General features: G+C 42.0%; 1 protein-coding gene across 5 annotated transcripts in view; it reads right to left on the minus strand.

Moving 5' to 3' along the window:
• Positions 1-12,031, minus strand: part of htt (huntingtin) — a 38,917-nt gene that overhangs the window by 2,459 nt on the left and 24,427 nt on the right. For 3 of the 5 annotated variants that reach the window (XM_069665247.1, XM_069665246.1, XM_069665245.1), the window contains 22 exons: positions 11,489-11,565; positions 11,254-11,389; positions 11,024-11,146; positions 10,703-10,910; positions 9,557-9,702; positions 8,121-8,298; positions 7,890-7,991; positions 7,569-7,753; positions 7,364-7,490; positions 7,084-7,187; positions 5,688-5,842; positions 5,458-5,597; positions 5,286-5,371; positions 5,052-5,182; positions 4,804-4,936; positions 4,353-4,508; positions 4,033-4,223; positions 3,196-3,310; positions 2,765-2,978; positions 1,361-1,469; positions 961-1,123; positions 80-240 (listed from right to left, as the gene is read on the minus strand). In XM_069665247.1, coding sequence (XP_069521348.1) covers positions 80-240; positions 961-1,123; positions 1,361-1,469; positions 2,765-2,978; positions 3,196-3,310; positions 4,033-4,223; positions 4,353-4,508; positions 4,804-4,936; positions 5,052-5,182; positions 5,286-5,371; positions 5,458-5,597; positions 5,688-5,842; positions 7,084-7,187; positions 7,364-7,490; positions 7,569-7,753; positions 7,890-7,991; positions 8,121-8,298; positions 9,557-9,702; positions 10,703-10,910; positions 11,024-11,146; positions 11,254-11,389; positions 11,489-11,565 — 3,140 coding nt within the window. Of the gene's footprint in view, positions 1-79; positions 241-960; positions 1,124-1,360; positions 1,581-2,764; positions 2,979-3,195; positions 3,311-4,032; positions 4,224-4,352; positions 4,509-4,803; positions 4,937-5,051; positions 5,183-5,285; positions 5,372-5,457; positions 5,598-5,687; positions 5,843-7,083; positions 7,188-7,363; positions 7,491-7,568; positions 7,754-7,889; positions 7,992-8,120; positions 8,299-9,556; positions 9,703-10,702; positions 10,911-11,023; positions 11,147-11,253; positions 11,390-11,488; positions 11,566-12,031 lie in introns of all 5 variants that reach the window. The other 2 variants (XM_069665244.1, XM_069665243.1) reach the window with 1 other exon arrangement.

Here is a 12,031-nt window from a genome sequence, read left to right on the forward strand (position 1 = left end):
CTCCACACATTATACAGCATGGATACAACAACCAAATCACTGTCCCACTTATGTTAGAGGGACTGTTATATAAGGATACAAAGCTGAGATCCACTGGGAGGTGGAAGCCGAGACAAAGAAACAGGAGAGGCTCCACATTGCCATGGCCACTGGTGTCCTCTGAGTGAAGTTGGACAAGGACAGCAGCACCCAGTCCCGCACCATAGAAGACTGGCCTGTGGCATGGAGTGTCTGGAAAACCTGGGGTGGTAGCAGATATGATTGATATGCGTAGAAGGTTTGAAATATGATTTGGAGCTAAAACAAATTGTCATTTTTGTAAGTTTGTTATTTTGTAATCTCTGTCTCGCAATTCTTGTTTCAAATATTAAAAGACATATTTAGCTGTTTGACAAACCAATTTTTTTACTTTTCAATGTTCTTCAAAGTCAAAATTTCCTGTGTTTTACCCTTTCATCTCTTCACAAATTAAGAACAAATAAGTAAGTATAGTAATGGATTCCCTTAGACATACAGCACAAAGACAGTAGCCTTTACTTTTTATATCTGGGGAACAAACTTAATTATTGTAACTATTGCACAGACCCCCAAGATGGTATTTAACCTTCATATAAGAAATGTATTAACCTGAGATTCAATTGTTCCTCACAGTCTATTCTCATTCAGTACACATACATTTAGTCCAGGTTACCGATTTTAAGCACAATATGCGAGTTTCCTCTGTGAGTTCCACGTTACATACATATTTAATTTTTGTACATCTTTATTTCAAGATGTTTGAAATTTGACTTTTCTTTCTTTCTTTCTTTCTTTGTTTGTTTTGAGTATGAACGTATGTTTTGATGTGAATGTAATTGTGAGCCTAATGTACAGAATATTGTAAAAAGTTCTTAATCTTACTGCTAAAAAAGACATTATACATTTTCTTCCATTTGCACGGACTCATGTCCTGCTGCTGACCTTGTAGACGACAGTGGCCATGAATTGTGGATAAGGTTGCTGATTCGATAAGAACTCTCCGATGACCTTATTCATGACATCCTGTGGCGGGAAGAAATCGTCCAAGAACTGGGGCAAAATCCGGGACACCACCCGAGCCTCACTGGGTAAACCTTTCCGGATCCTAGTAACAGGAAACCCCCGAAGAGCAAATGATAATAGGAAATAAAATAAGGTCTTTATGGATATGTACATCAGCTACCGACAAATTATTTTGTACACAGCACACCTGTAGAGGTCAAAGATAAGGAAAGAAATCTGCAGATTCAAACGTGTATTACTGTGTACGGGTTGTCTTGGGTGTTTATTTTAAAACGTGTGCAATTCTTGTGGAATTGAAGTTGTTTGAGTGTTTGTGTACCTGTCAAAGAGCACAGACACCCTCTCCATGGCAACAATGATGGACTCACTGTCAGGGGCCTGAGGGTCAGAGTGGGTGGGGCGACTGGCAGGGCTGGCTTTCTCCTTGCCTGAGGAGAAACCAACATGACCCGTTGTGACGCCCAGCGCCTCTGCTACGGCAGAACCAGAGTCAACCTGACCTCTAACCCCTGTCACGTCTGAACCCGACGCAAGCACCGCTGAGAGGACGAGAGGGGGGGTGGCACCGGTTGAACCAGTGGGGGAGAGGTTAGATTGGGTAGGAGGGACACTGATATCACAAGATTCAGATCAGAATTTAAGCACCAGTGTCTTAAATCTTCAGAATGTGAATTGACTGAACTAAGCTAAAGTAGCTAAATTACAGGGATTTTCAATGCCATGTTTCGTGGGCACAATCTATACAAGATTATCCTCTCCTGTGACCCGAATGAGCTTCAGCTTGTTTTAGAGTACAGGGAGAGGTATGCAGAGGGTTATAAGTCGGTTTACATTTCAAAGAGGGGGTTCAGCAAATAATTTGCTGGCTAGCTCTTGGCAAGAGGTGTTATCTAGCCGAGCACCCTATGGACGAGAAAATGCCAGAGGTTGAAAAAGTTAGTAGAGGCTGACGTAGGGGTTTGAGGTAGGGTATTTAACATATGTACTGTAGGTATACAATACATGTATGACATGCAGGAATCAAGCAGGTGTTTTTGCTTAATACTTTCACAGGCTTCATGAAAAGGTTAGTTAAAGCTTTAAAAATGTCAGTTATGCTGTAAAGATGGATTAAAAAAAGGTTGATCAGTATTATTAGTAATGATGAAAAGGTTCAAAGTAAATACATGTGGGTGTAACTGGCAGTGGTTGTAAAGAGGACTGATATGTATACTTTTAATAATTGTGTCCAGAAAATAAAGAATTTTTCAGTTCCCCCTGTACATTAAAGGGGTTAATAAACTTGGTTTCTTCTTATAAATATACAATATTATATAAGGAAAGTTCTACTTCTTGTACATTTTTTGCCCTGTTGTTATCTTACATACACAGACCTGAAATGCATACAAAACAGGATGTATACATAAGCAACAATATATGGAGAGATGTCAGAGCAAAGGGGACTGCCACATAGTCAGGCTCCCCAAGCAGTTAGGGGTTAGTACCTTGCTCGGTGGCAGTGTCCAGCTACCAGTTCTCACTCTGTACTGACTGCTTTATTCTAGACTTGAAATGCCAACCCTCCTGTCCCCACATATTGAGCTACTGCAGCCCTTTATTGTGTGTGTGTGTGTGTGTGTGTGTGTGTGTGTGTGTGTGTGTGTATATATATATGTATGTATATATTCATGATTTAACACAAAAGTGGAATACTATGTATGAGCCCTGTTAGCACCTTCCTTACCAGTGTACATGCAGGTGAGCATGAGGCCCAGGGCAGCCATGGCTCTGTGTGGCGACGGCATGTTGACTCGGTCCACACTTAGTTTAACCAGCGCTTCACCGTCCACACGTGACAGCTGCTCTGACAGCAAAAGGCGCTCCAGACCACGCAACACACAGTGATAGATGACGGAAGGAGTGGAGTCCTCGCTGGCCGACACTATCACACCACACAACTGGAAGACAAGGCAAGAGATGGAGTAAAAGATAGAAAGAAGATATATTTTTTACAAAGAGGAAATAGAAAGAATGCTTAATGCTAGACAGAGTAAATAGCTAACACTGACACATGAACTATATATGTATATGTTCAGTGTAAAAAAACAAAACAAGAACCCTTTCTTTTTTTATGTTTGATGACATCACATCACATCATAAAAGAATGTATTGTACCTGTATAACTCCAGCCATAAACTCAGATCCGACATCAAGAGGGTAGTTCTCCATCATGTAGAAGGCCACTGCGCACATCACCAACACATGCTGTTGGTTATGCAGGTTCACACAGCTGCAGAATACAAACAGGAGGTCAATTGTTGAAAATTGTGGGGCATCACATAATGGATAAATGTAGCATTGCTGTCTAAAGCTTGTTTCACAACTCCTTTTACATTCTAATAGCTATATATTGTTTGTGTGTGTGCTTAACCACTCTCTTTCCCTCATCCCTCAGGGCCCCACAGTTTCTCATTCGATACTGCTCCTTCTAGTCTTAGATTATTGTCCAATATGCTTGATTTTCTGGAAGGCAAATACTGTATGTGTCAACAATTTAGGTGTCAGGCACAGCCAACCAGGTGTTAAACAAAATGCCTTTGGCCTGCAACATAGAGGTAAGCGTCTGGCCTGATTAGCCATTTCAAACTTCTTATTCATATGGCATTTAGTGCAACATAAAAGCCTCCGGGGACATTTGCAGCCAACGCTTTATATGTACATGGACAATCCTCCAGTTTGTTTTACACTGACGCACAATGAGAATTCAGAATGTTCAACAACAATGGCACTCATCTTTGTTCTTTACAAACATAATTTCTCAATGCCACTTAAACCAGCCCATAAATGAATGGTTGTTATTACAGGGAAATGGATATCAGAAAAGTATGTCGTACAGCAAATAGTTCCCAAGCTAATGTTTAAGACCAATTAAAGAAATTGACACTTGCACGAAACACAACTGCTCCCTAAGGCCCTTTCCTCATCAGTTCAGCTTAATTAAATTATACTCACTGAGCAATAGCCCTGAGGTTTGACAGCAGATAATCAGAGATAGTTGGGATGAGCTGTTTGGCAGTGTCATCCAGCAGGTCACATTCCAACACATATAGCACTCCATGCAGAGCCCCCATACGGCTGGGCAGGTGGGTGCTACGCAGGGTTGTTTCCAGCAGTCGGCACACGGGCTCTGCTATTGCTTTATCCTATAAATATACATTCAGTTTTTATACACTGTAGACTATAGACTTCTATGGTAGAATACTACAACCAATTATAAACACATATCTCTCCACTATCAAAAAGGTCCCATACCCACACACAGCCATACTCACCATTCCCAGTACAGCAGCAGCCTTGCAGATGGCAGGCACCAGGTATTGATTAAGGATCTCATCTTCTGGAGGGTGAAGCTTCTGCAGTTCCATCAGGGTGGAGAACATCATGTCAAACTGATTCCTCTCTGTGAACAGGTCTGACACTGCCAGCAGCTACAGAGAAAAAATGAGGGGAAAGACAGTGGAACAGGTGAAAGGAGAGCGAAACCATCTTAGTCACTAGTCCCTTCTAGGGACGGGTATTAGATACTTATGTGTGTGTGTGTGTATGTGTGTATATATATAGATATATCTATATCTATATATAGATATATAGATATATATCTATATATCTATATATCTATATATCTATATATAGATATATAGATATATATCTATATATATATATATAGATATAGATATATCTATATATATATATATATATCTATATATATATATAGTAGCTCACCGATCGGACCACTTCACTGATAAGTATTGTTGGGGTCCTCCTGTTACTTGGGGAGCCTGGGATCAGCCACTGGCTGTAGAGCTCCAGGAGAAACTGTGAACATGAATGAATGTCCACACCTGCACGATGCTTCCTGAAAGCACAGATGGACAGAAAGTGGTAGGCCATCGTGCTTTCTTATTTCAGTGCATCATGTGTTTAGTTCAAAGAAGCGTGTGAGTGTATATTTCTGCTTTTATTTCTCTGACCTAGAGTTGATGGGAGAAACAGGTGGGGAGGTGGGGGCCGGAGTGTCTGTTTCATCTTCTTCGTCCTCACCCCATTCTTCCTCTCTCAGTGGGGTGATGTTATTACCAAGCCACACTGAGTGGATGGAGACCTGAGAGGAAGAAAAATACATTGGGCTACAGAAATCCAGTAAACATTAAAACACAACTTCATGTTACCTTCCACTTTTCCACCTTTTTTCGCGCATCTCTTACCTGTCCTAGTTTGTAATCCATGTTTCCCATCTCCCTCTCTGTGTTAATCTGAAGCAGCAGCTTCTCATGGCTGATCAGCGTGCCAGCTGAAAGAAAATTAAATAAATAAGAGAGCAAGGTAGAAGAACAGCAGCTGCAGTTAGAAACACATCTAGTTTTGATTTTGAGTTACCAGCTGATGCTGATGAAAGTGATGGTACAGGGTCCCAGGCGTGGTATGGGTGGTGCGTATGGACATTGTCTCTCTTCGACACAAGAGCCTGAATCTCTCTCTCCACCTCACCCCTGATCACTGCAAGTTTCCTTCCAAACCTTGGTGCACATACACAAACAACCATACTTAATACTTTTGCATGCTAATTTAGTTACTAGTTAAGTAAAATACAAAAAGCGGCAAATCACCGTGTCTCCAGGGCTTTGAGGCTCTTGTTGCGGGGTTGCTGTTCCAGACAGCTGACTGCAGGGTTACCAGCAGTAGGCAGGGTCATGGCACTCAGCACCAGGCTGGTGATGGCCTGCACTGCCAACACATTCAACTGGGTACGCTCCAAGTCCTCCTAGTGAAAAAAGGAGAAACAAAACATTGTTCAGTCTCTACATGCTCATTTTGGCACCTGTGGTCCTGTTCTTGGTAGCACGTTAGCCAGTTAAGCCAGACAAAATAAAAAGTAGATTAAGAAAACAGACAGTTCAACAGTGAATGGATGGAGAAGTATGTGTATCAGACACCTTAACCATAAGGAGAGTAGAGGTCCCAGCATCAGACATCTTCAAGTCTATTTTGGACAAACTCAGGAAAGGTTTTGCATCAATGTTAGATTATTTTATGGTGAATGTTTTTGGGAGGATCTACATGGACTAATTCCTTTGGAGGGTCACATGACCGGTGAGATAATATTTTAACAAAACTGTCTCATTCTTTGAGGAGAAAAAGTCGGATTTGGGACGTATTCACATGGTGGAAGCAGATGGCGCACCCACAATGGCGGGCAGGACACAAGGACCATCTGCATCGCAGGAAGTTGTGGTTCTACAGCTGAGATTGCTACATTGCCTGATCTACCAAAGTCTCCTGTGTAAGTTAAAGCAAACTATGGTCTCTGTCATGGAAGATAACTCCAGCTTACCACATCTCCTTTTCCAACAGTTGTTGTCAGACATGTCAGGCCAGTATAATGATTTGCTCATCCACAATGATACTACATGGCTTAGCAAAGGAAACGCATTAGAGCATTCCTTTTTAACTCAGGGAGATCCTGGTGTTTTTTCATAATTTAAAGCAGAAAAAAGCCCATACGTTTCTGTGTCTTATGGAGAATGATGAATTTTCTCCTGCTGTGAACCAACTCAACATTGAGCTGCAAGGCAGGGATAAAACAGTCACTCAACTTGTGGAGAGACTTAATGCATTTTAAAGAAAGCTCACACTTTTTTCTGCTGATCTTAGTCCAGGCAAAATGCTTAATTTCCCCATATTGTGCAAATCAGTCAAACGTATCATGGAGGCAATGAGGCATCTTTACAACACAAACTGTCTCAGGTCATCTGATGACTGAATGTCAATCAGTCATGAACTTTTCAGATCCTGCCAGTTGGAATGACTCATGAAGTCAGCGACAAGAAATTGTCTCAATTCATTTTCCTTACTTGGCTCAACTTACATGTAAATCGTCATTCTCAAACATGAATGCCATTAAGACTAATAATCACTCACTGTCTGTGCACTGTTTTGATAATCTATAGGATCATCAATAGGATGATTAAGGACATACAAAAATATTCTTGTGTGTATATATACCTCCTGCTGCGTCTCCTCTTCCTGGTCCATCGTGATGGGTTGGGTGACCAGCACCCCCAGAAGAGTGGCCCAGGTCTCCTCAAACTGAGTTCTGCTGCTCCAGCCTGTGCATAAATCAGCAAAATATTTCATATAGCAGAAAATACGGTACGTATCTGTCACACTCGCACCAAAAACTGTATTAATGTTGGCATTCTGAGTTTACTATGCTGAATCATTACAGATATGACATGGGGTCTCCCTTTACTGTCTCCTGTCTTAACTGTGCGTGTTTCTGTACCCAGTGTGTTGATGCGGTAGAGGAACTCTCTGAAGACATCCTTTTCCTGCAGGAAGTCCACAGGGATCTCAGGCAGCGTTGTGCCAAATTCCCCTCCTGGTTGAGGGGACCAGCCCAGTTTCCAGACCTACAGACACACATAATATTCATAGACCAAAAGTTTCATGTACACAAACTTGAGGCATAATGTCTTTATCGCACTGACCAGTGGAGGTACTCGGGTGTAGCTGTTGACCAGAGGAAGGCGGGACAGACTGATGACAATGTTGCGCAAGGTTGGTGTAAGGAAAGCAGGGAATGCACTGTTTCTATGGTGACCCAGAGCAAGGACGCTCTGCAGGCCTTCAACCAGCTCTGCCATGATCTCACATGCTTGCCACTCTAAAATGTCTGCAACACACAGGGGGGATTTACCATGATATATCCTCTATAGCTTTTATTGAGATTAGATGCAAAGTAAAAAAAAACACCATTAGACATCAAACATAGTTGCAACATTATACTGAATCTCTAAGTGAGTGCTTACGGTCAGCGTGTGCTGAGTCAACTTGATCTTCTTCATCATCCCTCTCTGCCTTCGTCTTTTTCTTCTCTGGGTGCAACAGCTGGTCGCCAGGACTCACAGCCACTGGGAAGCCAAGAGAAAAAGTCTGACCAGCATTGGCATTGAAATGGCACGGATACATTTTAAGTCTATGTGCACTCACTATGGTCACATGGCATGACTGCCTTAACATATTCTGGTTTCCCGCCTAACCTGCAACAATTATGAGGCGTAGGCAGTAGATGAGGGAGCAGGTGTGACTGCTGTACTCCGGGGTGGAGAGCTTGTTCCAGACGCAGGGCTGCTGCAGGGCCAGACAAAGACAGGACAGAGCCCACTGCAGGTCCACACTCAGGGGCAGGCGGTCCTGGAGAAGACGCCACACAACCACCTGGGCAAATAAAAAGACACAATAGTGAAAGATAAACATGGTAAGACCATAAATGTAATGTAGAGGGTCAACAAAAAAACAAAATGTCAAAATTGTATTTTGAAAAAAAAGTCATATTTATCATCCTTCTAAAAGACCAAATGCACTCAAATGATGTAAGTTTCTTTTTACAACTTTTGTCCCCAAAAATCAGAAAAATACACTATGTGTTGGCTTTTGGTTTGCATAAAGGTCTCTTACAGTGTATTTGTAATTTTGCACACAGGACTGGAATTATGTTCTTGCATGCATGGGAAGGCAGATTTTCTGGGAGGATACGTAGTAGGAAGAAGATGTAATAGAAGTAAGAGGTGACAGAAGTAGTAGCAGAAGAAAAGGAAGAAGTGATGAAGTAGGTAAACGAAGGAAGGAGTAGGGAGGAGGAGGAAGAAGGGGGAGGAAGGACGAAGAATAAGGAATAAGAAAAAGCAGCAGCAGCAGGAGGAAGAAGACAGAGAAGACGGAGAAGAGTATTGCTGTGTTCGAAATGGTGAACTATATACTATATGCTACATACTATATACTGCATACTGCGTTCGGCGGTAATATGTAGTATGGAGGAGCTTTTCAAATTCATTTTGCAGTATGTTACGGCAGGCGGAAGTAAACAATGACCGCCGCTTCTTTAGCTAAAGCACCCCCTTCTGCTGGAATGCTGCTGCTGTCTGTCTTTTCAACTGCCTCTGTGACGTTCCAGCGCTTTGCATTGTGGGATACAGCAGGCGAGGTAGACTGGAGATTTTTTCCGAATCAGTACAACATCCGGGCATTTTTGGCATACTGCACATTTTACTTTTGTTTGCATACTGCATACTATATTTTGGCCAAAGCAGTATGTACTTCTATAGTATGGCATTTCAGACACAGCATATGTTAGGAAAAAGTAGAAGAAGTAGGAGGAGGAAAAAGAAGATGATCCTGACCCCAATCTTTTTATTGATGTCAACCTTTGAAAACCTTGGCTGAGCTGACCTATCCTGTTAAGTAACTTGTAGCCACATGTTATCATATCATTCACAAAGAGCACAACTTATATTGAAAAAATAAAAAATAAAGAGCATTAATCTGTATACATTTATCAGAGCTAATGGAGAGAATATCTATCCTGAAAATTTGAATTGGAAAATTCAGATACCTCTATGGGATACCAATTATATTTTTTGTGTAAATCTATGAACCAAACAACACAATATGTATGTTTTTAGTCATTGCCTTTTACCTCAGTGGCAGTGCAGGTGAAAGTGGTAATGAGGTGCTCCTTTTCAGAGGGGAGGTGTAGTGAGGAAGGTAGCTGGCTTACACTCAGCAGGTACTGGGACAGAGCTCTGCAGAGTGACAAAACCTTCGGGTAGAATCCTGGCTCACCTGAAAAACAGGCAAGAACTTATGAATAAACAGAATACTTAAAACTGTACTCATGGCACAATATTTCTGAAGAGAATTAGCAATCAATGTGGGCACTTTGCTACTAAGTGTTTTTGATAGGGTGGAAAGAAAGGCCCTTGCTATAAAAAAGGGAAGAAACATAATTTTAAATCAGCAATAATTCAACAGCACCACAAAAAACTAAAGGCTGTAGGGGTAGTAGTCGTAATAAAGGCTGGATTAGTATTACTAACAGTAGTAGCCCCTTGGCTGGAATTGAGCAGGTGACCATCAATTCCACTAAGTAGTCATTGACATATATTGTAAAAATCTGTTGAAAGCACTCACGTTTAAATGGTAGAAATCTTTTCCAAAAAAAGAAAACATAGCAGACATGTCTTCAGAACTGGACATTGATATTTTAATGGTTTTAGTAGTTGAAAGCCAAGCAGGAATAGTAGTCGACCAAAACACATCAGATGGCTGAAAATGCTAAAAAGCAGTTAAGGTTAATCTAAGTCAACCCACCAGCTATCGCCTGACCAGGATATGGCCCCTGGGAGCGACGGCTGACAATTTGGGCCTTCCGGGTAGCCAGCAGTTAGCTACAAAAGACAATTGTCCAAGACCTCACATTTCCGGTGCTGCTCGTGGTTTACACTCTCACAAGCAACTTCAGAAGCCAGAATGGAGTTGGGGTTGAGAGATGACATGCAAGACAGTCTGATGTCTTCTAAACAACAACGACGATGACGACATTCCAGCTTACAGCAAATGCCCACTTAACAATAGTAGATAACACTACAAGACTAGAAACAGAAACCAGAATGCTTCCAACACCAACAATAGTGTTGCTTGCCTACAAATTGCTCTGATGAAGTCACTTTAAGTGCAAAGTCAAGTCAAGGACTTAAATCAAAGTTCTGTAATTATAAAAACTGTGATTTAAAATCTCTTGTGTATTCTCATCCCACAATCTCTCCTTTCCTTGCACTCTCACCATACACATCAGCCAGTTGCTCCCAGTAGGGCTGTTGCTGGGAGGGTGGCAGGAAGGACTGGTGTGGGACAGGAAGTGATCCAGTGATGGCCGCAAGACGCTCTAGGGTTGACTGCAAGGTGGTCTCAAACAAGAGCGATCCCTGCCCCCGGGCTAACCGCTGTAACCCCATACTCAGGCATGGACACAGCAGGCTTAGATTGAACTCCTGGGGAGAAGGAGGCAGGTTTATATGCAATTAATTCCAGTTTGCATTTATACATTTGTTCAAGAATATTGAAAACTTTGGGCTGATATTTTGGCATGGCATGTCTGTCTCACCTTGCAGCTCATGATGCTTAAGAGGTCAGCAGGAGGTAGTTTGGTGAGGAGTTCTGTAGTCTCCAACAGGGAAACATCTCCACGCAGACAACACTGAGACTTCACCAGAGCCACGTACCACTCCTAAAAACAACATTTAAATATTTTAGAAGAATGAATTTCTTTACTTTGCAAGACCAAGATAGATAGTTAAAACATGTAATACAAACTAGCACCCCCTAATCTCTCACCTTATCTGCAATGACCTGTTCAGGGGCAGGTGGTGGATCCCCATCTAGGGGGTGTGATGTTACAGGAGGTGTGGGGCTTCTGGTGTCGGCAACAGTGGCTCTAAACCTGTCCAGCAGGGAGTAGAACCTCTGATGCCTGGGATAAAACAGATTAACAGAGGATGTAGCAACTATAATTTAAAATGCCACTAAGAAAATATCAAATATCAAACTTGCAGCAATAGAAGAGTGTTACCTCTGAGCCAGGCCACTGGTCTGGAGGTATTCCTGGATCCTGTCCAGTTCCTCCACAGGCAGCTGAGCTATACTGTTCTGCAAAGTTGAAGGACAAAACACATCAACATGAGGGAAATCACAAGTATACTACAACAAAGTACAACATCTATTTAACATGAGCCCCTCTCCCATCCAGGGTGAGGTCGTGTTGGCAGCACGCTAAGTATTTCTGATGTCCCTCTGATCCTCTCCCCGGATATCCTCTCAAATGAATTTACTAGGAAAACCTTTCAAGGGAAGTGCCCCAGAGGAATCCTAATCCAATGCTCCCCCCACCCCCTCTCTAAGGCTGAGCCAAGCCACCCTACAAAGGAAACACATTTCTGCCACTTGCAAACCCCTTCATTACTTTAAGGTGTAGATATTTGGGGTTTTACCTTTTTCTAAGAAAGAAATTCACAACTTGACCCACGCTTTGCAAAGAAGTGTTTGCATCTGAACATTCATTCATTAATTCATTCATTTTCTGCATTCTGGTAAATTCTTATGCACCAATTTGTAG

Source organism: Semicossyphus pulcher, unplaced genomic scaffold (genome assembly GCF_022749685.1).
Source record: "Semicossyphus pulcher isolate SPU_LCO1_2020_fin unplaced genomic scaffold, fSemPul1.0.p SCAF_17, whole genome shotgun sequence".
Taxonomy (NCBI): Eukaryota; Metazoa; Chordata; class Actinopteri; order Labriformes; family Labridae; genus Semicossyphus; species Semicossyphus pulcher.